The 18,515-nt window shown below is 38.9% G+C and overlaps 1 protein-coding gene across 2 annotated transcripts in view; it reads right to left on the bottom strand.

Annotated features, from left to right (window-relative positions):
* LOC138800816 (sodium channel protein type 2 subunit alpha-like) overlaps window positions 1–18,515 on the bottom strand; it is a 180,589-nt gene that overhangs the window by 35,491 nt on the left and 126,583 nt on the right. For both annotated transcript variants that reach the window (XM_069982869.1, XM_069982868.1), the window contains 3 exons: window positions 14,014–14,187; window positions 13,378–13,734; window positions 10,719–11,198 (listed from right to left, as the gene is read on the bottom strand). In XM_069982869.1, coding sequence (XP_069838970.1) covers window positions 10,719–11,198; window positions 13,378–13,734; window positions 14,014–14,187 — 1,011 coding nt within the window. The remainder of the gene's footprint in view (window positions 1–10,718; window positions 11,199–13,377; window positions 13,735–14,013; window positions 14,188–18,515) is intronic.

The following is an 18,515-nucleotide window of genomic DNA, read 5'->3' as shown; positions in this document are numbered from 1 at the left end:
CTATAATATTTCAAGCAATTGCATCCATCTCTTATAATGCACCCATGGTCACTGTGCATTTTCAAACTACTTGTCAACCCGATAGTCATACTTATGGATATTGCTGCAATAGCAGGTCACAATTTTAGGCACCAGGGATCGTGTGCATTGCATGTTGGCCACTTTGGGATGGCAACATTTTTTAATTTGCATTCATTTTTTAATTTGCCTGGGGAATTGGTCATTGTGAGACAAGTATGAGTACCGTTCTATATCACAGTAGTTTATCTGGTAGCATACACAGTCCGCATTCTCTGATCTGGTGTAATGTTATTACTGTGTAATGTATAACATCATTAATGGCGGTGCTGATAGGTAGCAAATGTAATATAGAGAATGATGGAAGCATACATGTTTGCAAACAGGAAAAAGATGAGCCTTTTAACATTATGGATCCCTCCCCCTATAGTTGTCATCCACTGTATTTGAGGATTATGTATTAACCCTGTGTAGAACTCAGTGTATCAATAACACCTTCTCTCCTCCATGTGACATCTATAGTTGTTTACTGTAAATGATCCCCCAGCTCAAAGCTAGTCTGGTCAGTTCAATGCACTTTTACCAGCACTATATCATGGCATAGAAATAAGAACTAGGTGCTATTCTATGACTGGACAGATAAGTAAGGGAAAGGAGGAACCTATGTGTGTACTACTGGCAAACAGCCTAGCTCTGGATCCAGGCCTTGAAATGAAGAGAATAAGAAATAGCTGTGACCATTGAGTTGACTTTCAGAGGCTGATTAACAGCAGTGAAAGCTCAAAAATTAGCTTGTCAATGACAGGGACAATTTAAGAAAACTCATTCATATGGAATATCTATTAATGGACTGACCATTTAGGTGTTAAACTCAGTTAGTGTGGTCATCCCATGGTCATCATTAGAGATGAGCGAACCTGGAGCATGCTCGAGTCGATCCGAACCCGAACTTTCGGCATTTGATTAGCAGTGGCTGCTGAAGTTGGATAAAGCCCTAAGGTTATGTGGAAATCATGGATATAGTTCAGCAGTCCCAGCTAATCAAATACCGAACGTTCGGGTTCGGATCGACTCAAACCCGAACCCGGTTCGCTCATCTTTAGTCATCATTACATTAAACATTTCTAAAACCAGATGGTAAATGTGTTTTTTTTTCTGAATGTTATTGTTTTATACAGCTGCAGCTCATTTTATGTACCGCTTATAGACAAGTTTTCTTACAACAGCTCGCCATGTGGTTAGGAGTGGTATTGCAAGGAAAACTACTTCCTGGTTTGTATGCAAAATAGTAAAACTAGGTACACTACAGTTACTGTCTCTCGATGATGTCTATCCTACAGTAGCTTGTACCAAAAGAATGAGTTATATAACTTTGTTGTCAATAACCTTTACATAACTTTAACAATTTGTAATGCTTCCATCATTTCCACAGAATAACAAACTCTGCCACAATGCTGTAGCCATAAGCAAAAGTTATAAAGGAGACAAGGCATCAAAAGAAAAAAAAGTGTTAATAAAGAATAACATTCCAGAAATTTTTTTACAGGAGGTCAACAGGTCAAGTGCTAAATTATCCTGATGCTCAAAGCAATATGACACATTTATACTTCAGTGAAAATAAAATGTTAATTGTTCATTTATAAAGAAACAGATGACTAAGATAAAGAGGAAGTCAGTATTTTTCATTTGACTTGCAGTAGATCGACTCCTGTGCATGTGCCATATACCTGTTTATTATACAGGTGCAGTGGACTTAATGCATATAGAAGTCAACCTGATCAGCAAGTCTGATTTATTGCATTAAATAATGGTGCGTTTACACAGGCAGATTTATCTGACAGATTTTGGAAGCCAAAGCCAAGAATGGATTTGAAAAGAGGAGAAATCTCAATCTTTCCTTTATGACCCGTTCCCTGTTTATAGTCTGTTCCTGGTTTTGGCTTCAAAGATCTGTCAGATAAATCTGCCTGTGTAAACGCACCATTCGTTTTTCCCATAATAGAAACCTATTACTTATGCATACGATAGGGGATAAGTTCCTGATCATGGGGGTCCTACTTCTGGCACCATAACTGATCATGAGATCAAGGGTTCCATATCCCCCATTAAATGGAGTGGTGGTCAAGAAAGTGCTGCAGCTCTATTTGAAGTGAATGTACCACTAGGTACGTTGTTTTTTGTTTTTCACATGAATAGACCGGCACCGACTCGGCTGGTGACATGGTCATTTTTTGAACTGCGCACACGGCATTGGTGTATTATCGAGCGCTGCCCGGGCATAAAGCAATGGAGGCAAGCCCACCAAACCCAGTGTGACGATCCCCCCCCATTGATTCTAATAGAGCTGCATCACAGAGGGGAGGGCAGAACGTCACACTGCCCACCCCAGTGCTTCATGCTGGACCAGCGCTTGGTAACAGACTGGCGCCGTGTGCAGAAACCATCTCATGGTTCAAAAATAGGGCAGCGACATCGGTATCGCCAAGCCAGTGCCGGTCTACTCATGTGAAAAACAAAAAATTTGGTATATTCGCTTCAAAGGCTATAAGACTCCTCAAGAGAAGCAGAGCATGGCGCTAAGCTATCTGTGACAGTCTTATGGTCTTTAAATGGAGAGACGTGCTTGACCACTGTTCCATTCATAATGGAGTATTTTAAAAAGCAGTGACATCACAGAGGAAAGGATCAGTGAACAGTCTTGCCTTAATGATGTCATTATTTCCTAGTGAACTGATTGGTGGCAGGTTGGTCCATAATACTTTAGCCCCATTACAGAAGTCAGATGTACACAGAGTTCAAAGACATTCTCAAAAAGTCCCCAGAAATTCCTTTTCTGTCTTTAAAAAAAAATTATATCCACTGAGAATAGTTGGTAAAATAAATCAACAAAACATCAAAAACATCTTCATTACGTAAAAAATAAATAAATAAAATCTGACGGTTTAAAGTGTTTTTTTAGAATCAACTTACAGCACCATAGATCCCTACTGTACTCTAAGTTTGGGTTTTCCGAAAGGTACACTACACCATCTAAATGAGGTCTTAGACTTAAAAGGGTTCACTAGTTAAAACTTGCTGATAATCTATCCTTAGGATAGGTCATCAATATCAGATCAATGGGGTGCCAACAACTGCTGATCAGTTTTTTGTCAGTCACGCCGAAACAGACAGCTCCATACAGTATGTAGTGGACATAATAAGCAACTGCAGCTTAGTTCCCTTTCACTTCAATGCTTCTGTCTCTCAGTGTATACCTGAGCTATGGTTCTGGCAAACAGCGGATCAGTACCACTGATCAGATAGGCTTGACTTGAAATCCCCCTTGAATAACAGAACACTAGACATGCTCCCATTGCCCAATATAATCTTTGTTGAACTTGCAGCCCCCCGCAGCATACAGAATTACAGGTGGGGTCTTTGTTTACAAATGCTTGTCCAATTCATAGGTTCTCACCACTCCAGGGACCCCATAGCAGTTGCATGGTCTGGCTCAATGGTAGTCTGTATGGATATGGATTCGCATATGTAAATAAAAAAATCACCTGGCACCCTTTCGGATGAAATTTTTACAAACCACCTATTGGGGGAATTTATTAAGACTGGTTTTTAATAGCTGGTCTTAAAAGGGCACTGTCACAAGCTTTGATCGGTAAGGCCCGCTGATAATAAGCCGGGAGAAACAGCACCTCTCCTATGCTTAGGTTGGGTGTGGGTTTGCAGTTCAGTTCCATTGAAGTGAATGGAAGTGAATTTTAATACCATACACAACCTGAGGATTGGGGGTGGTGCTATTTATGTAAGAAAGTAGTGGTGCTTTTTCTAATCTAGGATAACCCCCTGAGTAAATCGGAGAGATCAGACTTTGAAATGTTGATATAGATTTCAATTTGAAGGGATAAGTTATAGTACAGAAGGCTCCGCCTCCTTTGTAGTAAGCCTTGCCCACTTTTTTAGAAGGTGGTCTAAATAGGGGGGAGGATCATCAATTTTTGCTAAATATTTAGACTTTTTGAGACCAGAAACCTTTTAATAACTCCCCCCATTATGTCTATGAACAGTTTACTGCTTTGTTCCTTATTTTTTTTTACTAGTTCTCAACCTCTTTAAATACAACTTTTTCATACATATTTCATCGTCATTGTGCGAAGAAAGAAACATATTATCAAACCATTGTTCTTATGGACTAAGTAACATTCAAAATGGTGCATGCTCCATTTTTTACTTTACATTTGTGATTTGTAAACGGTATAGGTTTAGAGCATGCATTACAAATGCTGAAGGAAGTTAAAAGAAAATATAAAAATGAAGTCAAACATTTATCGTTTTAGTACAACATCTGTATCGGCCAGTCTCGGCAGACCATGCTGTGAAGGGAGTCACATGACTCAGCCTAAGCCTAGTAGCTGTGCATGTTTCGTATTGGATTGCAATGGACAGGCAAGGGACACAGCTGATTTGCATGCAAGCCAATCAAAATTAATCGGAATCAGATATCGTTTGGTTTAACCTTAGGAAACGTGGTGACATGTTGCGCTGCCTTGTTTAAAAGCACCGGAGTTGCATTCTCGGTAGCTTCTGCTTGATTTTACCCCTGTGAGAAGTGGAAAAAAAAAAGGGCAAGCACAAAAAAAAAAAAAAAGATAAAATTAACAATACCCCTAACCTGTATAAGCCGTTATTTTAGCAACTAATCTGCTTGTTAACATAACTGTTTTTTTTTTGTTTTTTTTAACTAAATCTCATAACTCATGTTAGAACTTGAAGTGATAACCAGAAAATGTACAGCAGAGATGGTCTCTATTCCGATGATCCTGTCCTCATAAAGGCTCACATTCTAATTGCTTTATCTAGTACGTTCAGGGTGAACTCCATGGAGATGTTGTCCTTGACCAAATTGGATTCCAGGGACTTCAGCGCTGCAAGGAAACAGTGCTAACCATTGAGCCACCATGCTACTAACAAAACAGATAACATATCTTTTCTATACATGCTATAGGAGCATGGAAATTAATCCCACATTCAGATAAAAAAAAGTGTGTTGTTAAATTATCTATACATACCATGACATTTTCAATGTATAAACATTAGTTTTATTTAGCATTTAATTGTCAGCAGTTTTTTTTTTATTGGGGACTTAGCAGCAAGTGTACATCTACATGTACATCTGAGCCCATCGCATTCCCATGGCAAAGTGTTACTCCCTTGCTCTGACACTTTTCATGTCCCGCTGATGCCCAGGTGACTTCTCCTCTGACTTTCCCGAGGCTACATGGACTGGAGGTCATGTCTTATATACATCTCTATTAACGCTCATATACAGATGCATAGAAGTCAGTAACTTCTGGCTCTTCAAAAGCAAAATATCCTTGGGACAGTCAAAGCCGGCACCAGCAGGACCTGAATAGTGTCAAAGCGTAGGAATAATGCAGCGGGAACCAACTGGTTAGTACATTGCTAGCTTGCTGCCAGGGCCCCAATATAGAAAAACAAGAAAAGAAAATAGAGGGCTGATTCTTTAAAAAGTTGGAACCTGAAAAAAATAAACATATAAACTTTTCCCTAAATTCACCACCGTTGCATTGTCACCAAGGATCTCTGGATTGGTGGGGGTCTCACTGGTCAGGACATCACAATTATGACTTCTTCAGATGGGATTCCCCTTTAACCTATCTTGATGTCAGATTTATTTATGTTAAACATGTGCATGAAGAATTTTTAGTTATCATTAAGTTTTAATTGTTTCATATGCTACAACGTGCACTGTTATACATAAACTGCTAAATATTTAGGGTAGAAATTCAAGTATTGTATTTTTAATTTAGTTCTAAACTAGTTGTAACTTTTTATTATTATTTTTTAATTTGACATCATGCAAATAGTTGTGATGAGTGTGGAGATTTATGATAATATGTTAGTACTTTTTACGTAGGCTCCATGGGGGAGATTTATCAAACATGGTGTAAAGTGAAACTGGCTCTGTTGCCCCTAGCAACCAATAAGATTTCACCTTTCATTCCTCACAGACTCTTTGAAAAATTGAAAGGTGGAATCTGATTGGTTGCCAGGGGCAACTGAGCCAGTTTCACTTTACACCAGGTTTGATAAATCACCTTTCATGAGTCCACATCATCCATGTTTTAGTCACCAAATTGACCTGTAACATGTATTCTTCCCTGGAGTGAGAAGAGCACATACAAAACATGGGACTATTTGCCACTGTTAAGACTACTGAAAGTTTAATTAAGGTGATCCATTTTTTTACGGACATTACAGACGTATCTTTTGTAAAAATTACAGCTCCACAAAAATTACGGACGCTCTCATAGACTTCTATGGGTGAATCTGTGTCACAATTAAATAATGTGGTTCCATAAAACGGCATCTATTTCAGATCCGTATGACTACGGGCAGAGTGACTACGAATCAATGTACCCTAAATATGTCCATAATTACAGGTACATTTACGGAATGTGTGAATATGGCTTAATAGCTAAAACTGCAGCTCCACTTCAATTGGTTGGAATCCAACCAATGTTGTAATTTATCTAGAACACCTTTAAGAATAATTGGAATCTCAAGGGCCACATATGGCCCTCAGGGATTTAATTTGTGGACACGCCATTTCATCTATGTATAGTACTTAGCTATGCCTGCACAATTACACATTTTTTTATTCACTTGTTCATAGACTTGCAATTTATTTAGCAAAAAAAGGGCAGATTTTTTTTTGCCATATCTCCTTGGAAGCAGTTATCAACAGAATTGTATATACATCTATACGGTTTCTATTTGTTTTGATATGTTTGTTTCTTTTTTTGGTGAAGAAATGTTAGTGTGGTTAGCATTAGTTGAGATTTTTTTTTCCGTTGAATCTTCACCCTTTGTCACTTGATCACATATTAATCTTAAAGCGAATGTACCACTAGGTACATCGCTGCGCTTTTATTTTTACCTTAACGGATTGTTGCCAGCATGGGGATGCCGGTGCCGTAGTCCTTTTTTTTAATTACCCGTTCCCACACTCTGCTATGTTCCCCTTGAGCACTGGGGTAGGCCCACTGGCCCCAGTGTGGCGCTATTTACCCTCCCCTCTGTGACGCGACTCGATTGATTCCAATGGAGCCATGTCACAGAGGATAGGGGGTTCTGTCACGCTGGGAGGTGGCGGGCCTTCCCCCAGTACGCCGGTGTGGGCCGTTGCTTGGGAGAAGACCGGCGCCATGCGTGGGAACTAGGCCACAATTCAAAAAATGGACAGTGCCACTGGCATCCACATGCCAGTGTTGATGCATTAAGGTAAAAAAAATTATGAAAAATTGTATTTCGATACGATAAGAACATTTACAAATCATTTCCTCTTTCTTTTCAGACAATATTAAGCAGCAAAAATAATCACATCTAAGACAACAACAGAAAGATTAATTGGTTGAATATAAAATAAACTTAAGAGATTGAAGAAAATCAATTTTTCATTAATGATTCATTATTTTCTTCTAACCACAAGATTATTCTTTTATATATTTCAACAATATAATAGATTTCCTGACATGGCCTTCAGCGCCAAGCACTCAAACTTAAAGGGGTGCTCCAATTTATAAAACCAATTACATACACTGTTGGGAGTTATGAGATAGAGCACTTGGCCTTCTGGCCAAAATTCTCTATTTATAATCTACATCTCTTGGCGAGAGGATGGTGTGCAGTTATAAAGAGCGTCCCTTGTTCTGGAGGACCTGTCATGTCCTGCATTACGGAGCCAATTGATTTGATTGGGCACTGTATTACACCCCATTCCCCCTGCGGTGGCACTTCAGGGAAATTGAACCTTCACTACAAGGCTTCCCTACAAATAAAAGTTAATTCCCAATAGGGAGACACATTCGGGGAGATTTATCAAACTGGTGTAAAGTGAAACTGGCTCAGTTGCCCCTAGCAACCAATCAGATTCCACCTTTCATTCCTCACAGACTCTTTGGAAAATGAAAGGTGGAATCTGATTGGTTGCTAGAGGCAACTGAGACAGTTTCACTTTACACCATGTTTGATAAATCTCCCACTTTGTAATCAGTCTCAATTTTTTTTTCGAAAATAGAAATCTGATCCTTATATGAAATTATGTATATTGGTATATTAATATTTTTTCCCTCCAAGACCCGCTGGTAACTTCTGTGGTAAAGGGATCAGGAGACATGACATCACATTGGTCTTTGTTTAGCGTATTGACATTACGTTGGGAGTTACCCAACATATTTTTTATTTGGGAAGCTTATTTTTATATAAAACAAAATAAATAAAAAAAAAATAAAATCCTTTTAGTATGGTCATGTATTAGCAATCTAAATAAATAGTTTGAAGAAATGTAAGATCCTAATATAAGCGATGCCTGCAGGAAAGCAAAGAATCATTTCAATTCTCCATATCCCTGCAGGGTTATTGGAATAGTTCCTGTTTCTAAAGGGAAGATTACCAGTAATATTACATACAGAAATTTCTGACATTGCAACCCTATAATATGTTTATAGGGGCTCCACTTTAGTGCTTTCCTTCTGTAACCGATATAGAATATGGGTCTCTACAAAACTCTTTCGTTATTTTAACTGAATAGGACTATTTTGGCAGTCACTCAAAGACATTTTTTTGCTATTTTGACAGAGAAAGAAATAATTAAATACAATGGAAAACATATCCCTAGATTAAAAAAAAAATAATAATTTTACAATGTTTTCTTATTGTTGGTAAACATGAGATAATTTCTTCTTTAATACCAATATAAACAATCCAATGTATTTGGAATCTAAATGTATTTATAGTGTGATAATAAAAGAAAAACAACTAAAATAAAAATATACATATTCCTGGGTGTTTGGAGATGGGAATTAATATTTTTAGGGAAGTCGAAATTTAATTTCTTAGGCTATGTTCATATTTGGTAAGAGACCGTCCGTTCCGTGACCCGGCCGGGTCTCAGAAAAGAGGCCGGCTGGTCTCAGAAAAGATCAAACGTCCGGCCTCAGGAAAGATCATCCCAATGATCTTTAGCGCCGCTGAGTTCTGATGAGGGCGCATCCGTGCACGCCCACATCAGAACTCCCCACTGCACACTATGGAGCGTGCGGCCGGAGCCGCTCGCTCCATAGTGACCACTGACAGGGTTTTCTGCGGCTGTGAAAAAAACCCTGAAACAACAATAATAATAAGATCTGGCATAACATATCAATAAACTAGAAACCCATTGCATAATGCACCTATAAATTAAATATACAATAATAATAATAATAATAATAATCTGGCATAACATACTAATAAACTAGAAACCCATTGCATAATGTACCTATAAATTAAATATACAATAATAATAATAATAATAATAATAATAGCCTGGCATAACATACTAATAAACTAGAAACTCATTGCATAATGTACCTATAAACTAAATATATAACAATAATAATAATAATAATAATAATAATAATAATAATAATAATAATGTAACTAGCATTAGATATCAATAAACTACAAACCCACTGCATAATGTACCTATAAACTAAATATATAATAATAATAATAATAATAATAATAATAATAATAATAATGTAACTAGCATAAGATACCAATAAACTAGAAACCCACTGAATAATGTACCTATAAACTAAACATACAATAATAATAATAATAATAATAATAATAAAAACTTGGCACAGCACACTCACAAGCTAACAAAGCTTGATACACAATACTAAAGAAATAAAACACTTGCAAATTAAGAACAAAAACTAAGAACTAAGAAGAGCCTGGTTCAACATAATGATATAAACTAAAAACCTTGGCACAACAAACCTATAAACTAAAAAGGCCTGGTACAATATACACGTAAACTTAAAACCTATGGCATAACATACCTATTAACAAAAAAAACCCTGATACAATTTGCACATTTGGAACAAAAGACCAAACGTCATGTCCCACATTCCTATCCAGCAGAACATCAGATTTATAGGCCTATGATCCCACCTGAGGGAATGTAGAATGAAAAGTCCTTTCAGCACTGGCAGATAAAAAATTTTTTACCAACAATAATGGCACAATTGATCCTTAGGACAGACACAATTGATTTTTTTTAATTAAAAACCATAGCCTTAGTTGTGCCATCACAAAGTCAGAGGGAACTAGCTCCTCCACTACACCTTACTCTTTGCTTGAGAGCAGTGTATGGAGGAAGCAGAGTGTTTTGTGTCTGTCACATGCTCCTCTGTAGGATGCCATTATGTGGATGGGGAAGCCGTCTAGCCAGCACATGGGGGGAGGAGATACATTATTAAAGAGAACCTGGCTGCAGACAGGACGCGGCATACAAGGTATATGATAAACACAGTTATAAAGTTTACAAAAATGTTAATTAAAGGTGGCCAACCTCTTAAAGGCCAAACACCATTTACAATTTACAATTTACAATTCAGTGGTGGTGCCAATTTAATCATGTAATTCAACAACACTGAGTATTTTCCCATCAATAAAATGCAATTCAAATAAATGCAACCCCCCCCCCCCCCCAAAAAAAAAAAAAAAAAAAAAAAAATGAAGACAATATTACTGCCATCTAAGTATTATTAAACCCATGTTATTTATTGTCCGGGAAGATGTAGACTTTAAAATAATATAAAATTCTTGTCAACATATAGGCTAAAAAAACATTTCCTTACCTCTTTACTTTCTTCAAGATCGGATTCACTGCTGAAATCTTCTGTATTAAGATTCTCAAAGTCAGATTCCCCGACAGCGATAGGGACGGTGACGGTGAGGCTGGGATTATGTATGAATGACATGTAATCACTCTCGTCGATAATGTACTTCTCCACGCTGCTGCCCACTCCACTGGTAGTTCCATTCCCACCTTTGTGATAATCTAGGTCTTTATTTATATCGACTGCGTTATGGTTATATAGACAACTTTCCTTTCGGTTGTGAAGCTCCTCGAGTGGTTTGATTTCATCTAGAGATTTCTGTTTCTTTACAAAGGCTTTTTGGAGGCATTCGCGGACCGTTTTTTTGACAAAATCTATTCCCCTTTGTATCCTTCCCACAGCAATCTGGAGATTGTTCATCTCATTGTCATCGTCTGTAGCTGTGAGGTTGTCGGAACTAAATGAACTCAGCAACAAGGCCAGGAACAAATTCAAAACCTAAGCGGTGTATAAAAAGATGAGCGGTTAAGATCTTATATAAAGGTTACACCAAACCCTCGAGAACACGTAACACAGTCAACCACCTAGTACATGTTAGTCATTGACTTCAAGGCTACTGCTCTTATGGAACGGAGGCTTTGATAAAAATAGATATTACAATATTTAAAAATAACCTAGTTCTGTATAAAATGATATGCTGACAGTCTAGAATCTGGACGAGACAATACATATATTAAGAATTTATGGAGGAATATCCAATAAAATAACTGATCTCATCTCATGTGCCCTATGGAAACATAATAGTGGTAGCCGGAAGACTAAACTCCATATGCCTTGTTTTAGAACTCCTTATCAGTGAGTGTATATGGCTGGGATTGTACACAGTATTTTGGGTTCTATCTTGGTACAGATTTTTATCAAAACCAGGAGTAGGTCCAAAATACAGAATAAGGCTATGTTCACACATGTATATTTTCATAAAACTACGGCCGTTGTTGCCGATTGCGACAATGGGCGTGATAAATAAGAAAATATATGTGACGTTGCCGTCTATGGAATCCCGGCCGGAGTGAATAGCGGCCGTAGAAAACCCTGTCAGTGCACACTATGGAGCGAGCGGCTCCGAACGCGTGCTCCATAGTGTGCAGTGGGGAGTTCTGATGTGGTCGCGCTCGGATGCGAAATTAAATGAAGCAAGAGTAAGGCTAGGGTCACACTTCATTTTTGCTGGATGTTTAACATATCCTTTTTATGAAAAAAAGGGATGAAAAACGGATTGAAAGACGGATGCAGTTATATGCCCTCCGTCAAGATCCGTTTTTCATTGACTTACATGACACAATTTTTTTTGAATGTACACAAAAACGTGGTTCACCATGTTTTTCTGTACATTAATACTAAACATTTAAAAACTGATCCATTAGACGGCAAAAACGCAGTGTAAACCTAGTCTAAAGGGGATGACTTTAATGTCAGACAAACCCGCTGATTTCAGGGGGATGGCCAACCATTTAATGAGTGGATATGGCTTCCCGTATCTCCACCGATGGTGGATGTAGATGGAGGCAAGGACTCAACAACTGGATTTAAACATGCTGAATCCTTTTGACAAAACCAGTTTCTGACAACTAATTACTTCCCTCTCCCTAAAGCCCCTATTACACGGAGTGGCATAGAAAAGCAATAGAGATGAGCAAACCTCCAGCATGCTCGAGTCCATCCGAACCCGAACTTTCGGCATTTGATTAGCGGGGGCTGCTGAAGTTGGATAAAGCCCTAAGGCTATGTGGAAAACATGGATATAGTCATTGGCTGTATCCATGTTTTCCAGACAACCTTAGAGCTTTATCCAAGTTCAGCAGCCCCCGCTTATCAAATGCCGAAAGTTCGTGTTCGGATGGACTCGAACCCGAACCCGGTTCACTCATCTCTAAAAAGCAAACAAGTGCTGCCAGCGCTCGTTTTCTCCTCTTTCCCCTCTCCCTGCCGCTGGTATTACACGCGTCGGCAGCGAGTGGGTGAGTACAGGGGGAGCCACGGGAAGGTGCAGGGGGGGGGGGGGCTGCCCGGGTGATCGCTAGATCATCCGGGCAGCCCATAGCAGATAGCAGAGGTCTGCTACTGCTACTCCTATTCCACAGAGCGATGGCAGCAGATTGCTGCTATCATAGTTGTTTGTCTTTCAATATGTTGAAAGATAAACGACAGGAACAATCTGCCAACATCGTTCAGTCGGTTGATCGTTGCCTTCTATTACAAGAATTGCACGAATGCCTTCAATGAACACGAATACAGTCGATAACCTTTCTGTGTAATAGGGCCTTAACCAAAGTACATGAATAATCACTTTAATATAGTCTATGGATCTTCAGCTGGTGGGGGAGTGACGTTAATAGAAAGCTGAAAAGCAAGTAATGGGCAGTGTAGATTGAGTTTCCTCTGGTATTGTTTAGAGACCCAAGTTTAGGCTATGTTCACACAACGTATGTTTTACATAAATCATGGTTGTTGCAATTTGCAACAACGACCATGATTAATGCAAAACATTTGTTGCATTTGAATGAATGGAATCCCGTCCGGAGCATATACATATACGGCCGAACCATATACAGAACGGCCAGTGTTATACGTAGTGTGAACCCGGCCCTAGTTAGTAAATGTTACACACTGTACTCACCACAAGATTCCCAATCACCATGACTAACATGAACACCAGGAGGCACATAGATTGTCCCGCCACCTCCATACAGTCCCACATAGTCTCGATCCATTCTCCACATAGCACTCGGAACACAATCAGAAAGGAGTGGAAGAAGTCGTTCATGTGCCAGCGAGGAAGTTCACAGTCATCAGAGATTTTACAGACGCATTCCTTGTAACTTTTACCAAACAGCTGCATGCCGACCACGGCAAAGATGAACACTATGATGGCCAACACCAAGGTCAGGTTACCCAAAGCTCCCACCGAGTTACCGATGATCTTGATCAGCATGTTCAGGGTTGGCCATGATTTTGCCAATTTGAAGACACGGAGCTATAAAGATGAAAGTAAAAATATTTTAGACACCTTCATTCTAATGTACTGCATCAATACTGTAGAAATATTCTATTCAAATAAAGAGTGGAAGATGCCATTTTCAGGTATATAGAACATAAGGAAATTCGGGACACTACCACAATGAAGGAAGATTACACTAAGGAACAGTATAATATACTCATAGTACATTGTACATTTATACAGTATATAAAATTGCCTAATGTGATATATTTATGGGCGATGAGGCTACTGTATAGTAAAAAGTATTTTTCATACCAATCTGAACGACCTCAGCACCGATAATCCTTCCACATTAGCAAGACCCAACTCCATCAAACTGAGGCTCACTATGATACCATCGAAAATGTTCCAACCTTCTTGAAAATAATAGTATGGATCGAGGGCAATCAGCTTAAAAACCATTTCCGCTGTGAAGATCCCAGTAAAGACCTACGGTAAATGGAAATAGATCTCATTAGTCTGATTTACCGGTCATTACTTGTAGATGGACAGAGAATTACCTAGAACATTAAAAGCCCTTGTGCATTACAATTTACATTCAGCGCTTCAATGATAGCACCCAGGCAAGTTCTATATTATTCTGATTCTATTTTTAGAATTTTAAACAATTTTAGACTTCATTGAATTTTTCATTACTTTTTTTTTTTTTTACAAATCCTTTAGAAACCCTGCTATTTGTCTATTTTTTATATAGTCACAAAGTTTTATTTTTGATTATGTTTAGAATGAAAATTGTCACAAACGTAATTATTGTATTAGAGACGTCATGTGGTCATGTCACTGATATAAAATGTTACCTAAATGGACCTTTCCATTACAAACAACTTCAAATGAACCAAAAACGACTCCTTACACCTGAAAAAACACATGTGAATTCTTATCCACTAGGTGTCTCCCTTCTTTTCAATCTTCTGCCCACTCCCTGTTGTTAAGGGAAATCTGTCTCTTGTAACAGATCAGGAAGTGACACAGGTGATGGGGATGGGGTTTACCATATGCTCTGTGCATTAGGGAACCTGTGCTGTATACCTAAAAGCTGAGCCAGTCTACCTGCTGAAGATTATCCACACTGATCCTCAAAGATAAATCAAAGCTTCCTTCTCATCTGTGACCACCTATAAATCTCTGGGCAGCTTTTTCTTGTGTAAATGCCTGTGAACCTTTTGTGTGTCTACAGTATAATTCACCCCCCTTCTATTAGCCTATCAGGAACAAAAGCAACAATAGCAGCTCACTGCTTACGCTGAGTTCACACTACGTTTTTGCAATCCTTTTTTTCATCTGTATTTTGCAAAAAAAAACAGATGAAAAACAGATGCATTTGTGTGCATCCGTTTTGATCCGTTTTTCCATTGACTTACATTATAAAAAAAAAGGATCCTTTTTTTTAACGTACACAAAAACATTTTTATGTCTGTTAAAAAAAACAGATCCGTTTTTTTATATTATAATGGAAGTCAATGAAAAAACAGATCAAAATGGATGCATACAAATGCATCCTTTTTTTTGCATCTGTTTTTGCAAAAAATGGATTGCAAAAACAGTGTGAACCCGCCCTCAGTGTAACCCTTTCCTTGCTGTTACTGGCTTTGCTGTTGTTATCTTTTTTTTTCGGCTCACACAGAACCTTGCAAACTTGGTGCATCAGGAAACTCCTTACACCCTAACCCCCCCCCATATGCTAGTATGGTACTGTGTAAAAAATTAGCTCAGCACAGTGCCAGCCTGTTCAGTCCAGTGCACTCTCTCCAGCACTGTCATTGTATGACAGAGTGGAGTATGTGCTGTGCTGTAATTGGCCAGAAAAGTAAGATAAAGTAAGTCCATGCATGTGCACTACTGGCAACAAATCCAGCTCTGGCCCTGCCCCCTGATATTGAAAGAATGAGAAATAGCTGTACATCATGGAGGGGGCTCAATAACAGCTTATAATCATTTAAAACAGAAGGTTTTCACAATTAGTGGTGGCCAGAACCCAACAAAGAAAAAAAACCTAAAAATTTTAACTTGTCTCTGGGACATGTCAAAAGTTTTTATATAACAGCATCCACTTATGTAGCTTTCATTTACTTCTGAATGATGAATATCATGGTCATGTGATAATTTTACTGTTATAGTTACAGTAATGAACGTATAGCAAATTAAGGCTATGTTCACACACCATCACAATGACTGCCGTTTTCATTGGACTGGCATCATTTAATGGCCAATAACATCCGTGTTTATATCACAACAGCTGTAATTTGCAGTTAAATGACGTCCGCCATTAAAAAGGGCTGTCATTTTAATGGTGTGTGAACATAGCCTGACTCTGGTGTGGAGTCGTCTGGGGATAGCACATTGCTGAAGAGTCAGGCTGTCCAGTGCCTAAACACTCTGTATGAATATGGGCGCCATGTTGTGAAGCTCAGTAACACAGCTCAGTGCATGATCCGTAAGAGTTTTATTTTTAGACATAATCTTCAAACTTTCTGTGTCTTTTTGTTTCTTGTAGTTTAGATCTAGCACATCTTTCATTGTGATCATCCTTCTTCACAGCACGCCACCCTGCTAGTCCACACAAATGACAAACTTGGCTTTTAAAATAATTTCTTCCCAATTACCTTTCTTTACATCAGCCTTCAATATGCCGGCATGACGCCAGACAAGGCCCAAACAATTATTTTGTTTCACCCAACTACTTCTCATTGTGAGAACATTTTGTTAATTGCTTCTCAGGATTGCTTTTTGTTTACCGTAAATAGTTCTCAATGTCTTAGGATTGTGATCACAATGGAAGACGTCATGCTCTTATACAGAGCTTCCAGAAGAACGATATGGAAGGCTAAAATCACATTTGCGTTTAGGCAACAACGAACACCAAAGGATCCTGACAGAACCAGAGAGATCACATCGACTTCTATGGTGTATGGGGAGACAAGAGCAAATTTATGATGTATGGAGGAGACTGGAGCAATCGATGATATATGGGGGGGGGGGGGGGGGGGGGGGGTTACTGGAGCAATCGATGGTGTATGGAGGGGGCTGGAGCAATCTATGGTGTATGGGGAAGACTGGAGCAATCGATAGTGTATATATTAGAGATTGGAGCAATCTATGGTGTATATGGGAGATTGGAGCAATCTATGGTGTATATGGGAGATTGGAGCAATCTATAGTGTATATGGGAGATTGGAGCAATCAATGGTGTATGGGGGAGAATGGAGCAATCTATGGTGTATATGGAAGATCGGAGCAATCAATGGTGTATATGGGAGATTGGAGCAATCGATGGTGTATGGGGGAGATTGGAACAATCTATGGTGTATATGGGAGATTGGAGCAATCTATGGTGTATATGGGAGATTGGAGCAATCTATGGTATATGGGGGAGACTGGAGCAATCTATGGTGTATATGGGAGATCGGAGCAATCTATGGTGTATGGGGGAGAATGGAGCAATCTATGGTGTATATGGAAGATCGGAGCAATCTATGGTGTATATGGGAGATCGGAGCAATCTATGGTGTATGGGGGATACTGGAGCAATCTATGGAGTATGGGGGAGACTGGAGCAATCTATGGTGTATGGGGAAGACTGGAGCAATCTGTGGTGTATAGGAGATACTGGAGCAATCTGTGGTGTATAGGAGATACTGGAGCAATCTATGGTGTATGGGGGAGACTGGAGCAATCTATGGTGTATGGGGGAGACTGGAACAATCTATGGTGTATGGGGAAGACTGGAGCAATCTGTGGTGTATAGGGGAGACTGGAGCAATCTGTTGTATATGGGGAGACAAGAGCAATCTATGGTGTATGGGGAAGACAGGAGCAATTTATGTCTCACGCTCTGTCCACACAATGTATGGCCATTCTAACGGCCGTACATTTTATGGACTGCAATGGTTAATTGGATTACCAGCACACCCAAATGTGCCCGCAATCCAAATAAAATAAAATGATGTTCCTGTGGCAGATATGGTAATATTAATTATTAATATTAGTATTATATTAATTAATATTAATATATTGTTTTACACGGCAAACAACGGCCAACAACGTTGTTTATACACTGGGTAAACGAACATAGCCTTAAGGTTCTTGGTGTAACTTTCCTGAAGTACATATGGCTATTCAGCCCACAGTCATTATTTTCCAAGATAATGAAACTGATCTTGTTATAACATTGCTGCATCTAATCCTTCTCTCTCATTAGCACAGTACAAGTTTGCATGAAGTAATAGGCACTAAGAACTTAATCTTATTTGCTTTCTACCACTGGCTCTTTGTACGGCTGTAGCTCTGCTGGCTCATCACGAAAAGCTGAACTTTTACCGTTTAGAAATGCTAGAATATATATATATATATATATATATATATATATATATATATATATATATATACATACATCGTACATATATATCCAGGCTGATGGTGGCCCAGTGTAAGAAGCCAAGTGATCAGATGAGGAATGAACCATTTGAGAGGCTTGGAGGGGTTAACACTTATCCCCTACAAACAGGAGGGGAGTCTGATCACTGGGATTCTGCAAAATTCTCAAGAATAGGATTTCCAATGCACCTCTGCCTGATTTATATTAACAGTCAGCTATCGCCATACCCATAGACAATAAAAGGAGAAGCATTTGTCCACCACTCCATTAGAACAGGAACTGCCCGGGCTGCCCGGGGGATCACTAGATTGTCAAGGCAGTCCACAGCAGATAGCAGCAGTCTGTTACTGCCCCTCTTATTTCATGGAGGGACGGCAGCAGA

This window comes from Dendropsophus ebraccatus, chromosome 9, assembly GCF_027789765.1.
Source record: "Dendropsophus ebraccatus isolate aDenEbr1 chromosome 9, aDenEbr1.pat, whole genome shotgun sequence".
In the NCBI taxonomy this organism is placed as follows: domain Eukaryota; kingdom Metazoa; phylum Chordata; class Amphibia; order Anura; family Hylidae; genus Dendropsophus; species Dendropsophus ebraccatus.
The sequence above is the reverse complement of the archived record's forward strand: the minus strand, read 5'-3'. Positions and strand labels throughout refer to the sequence as shown.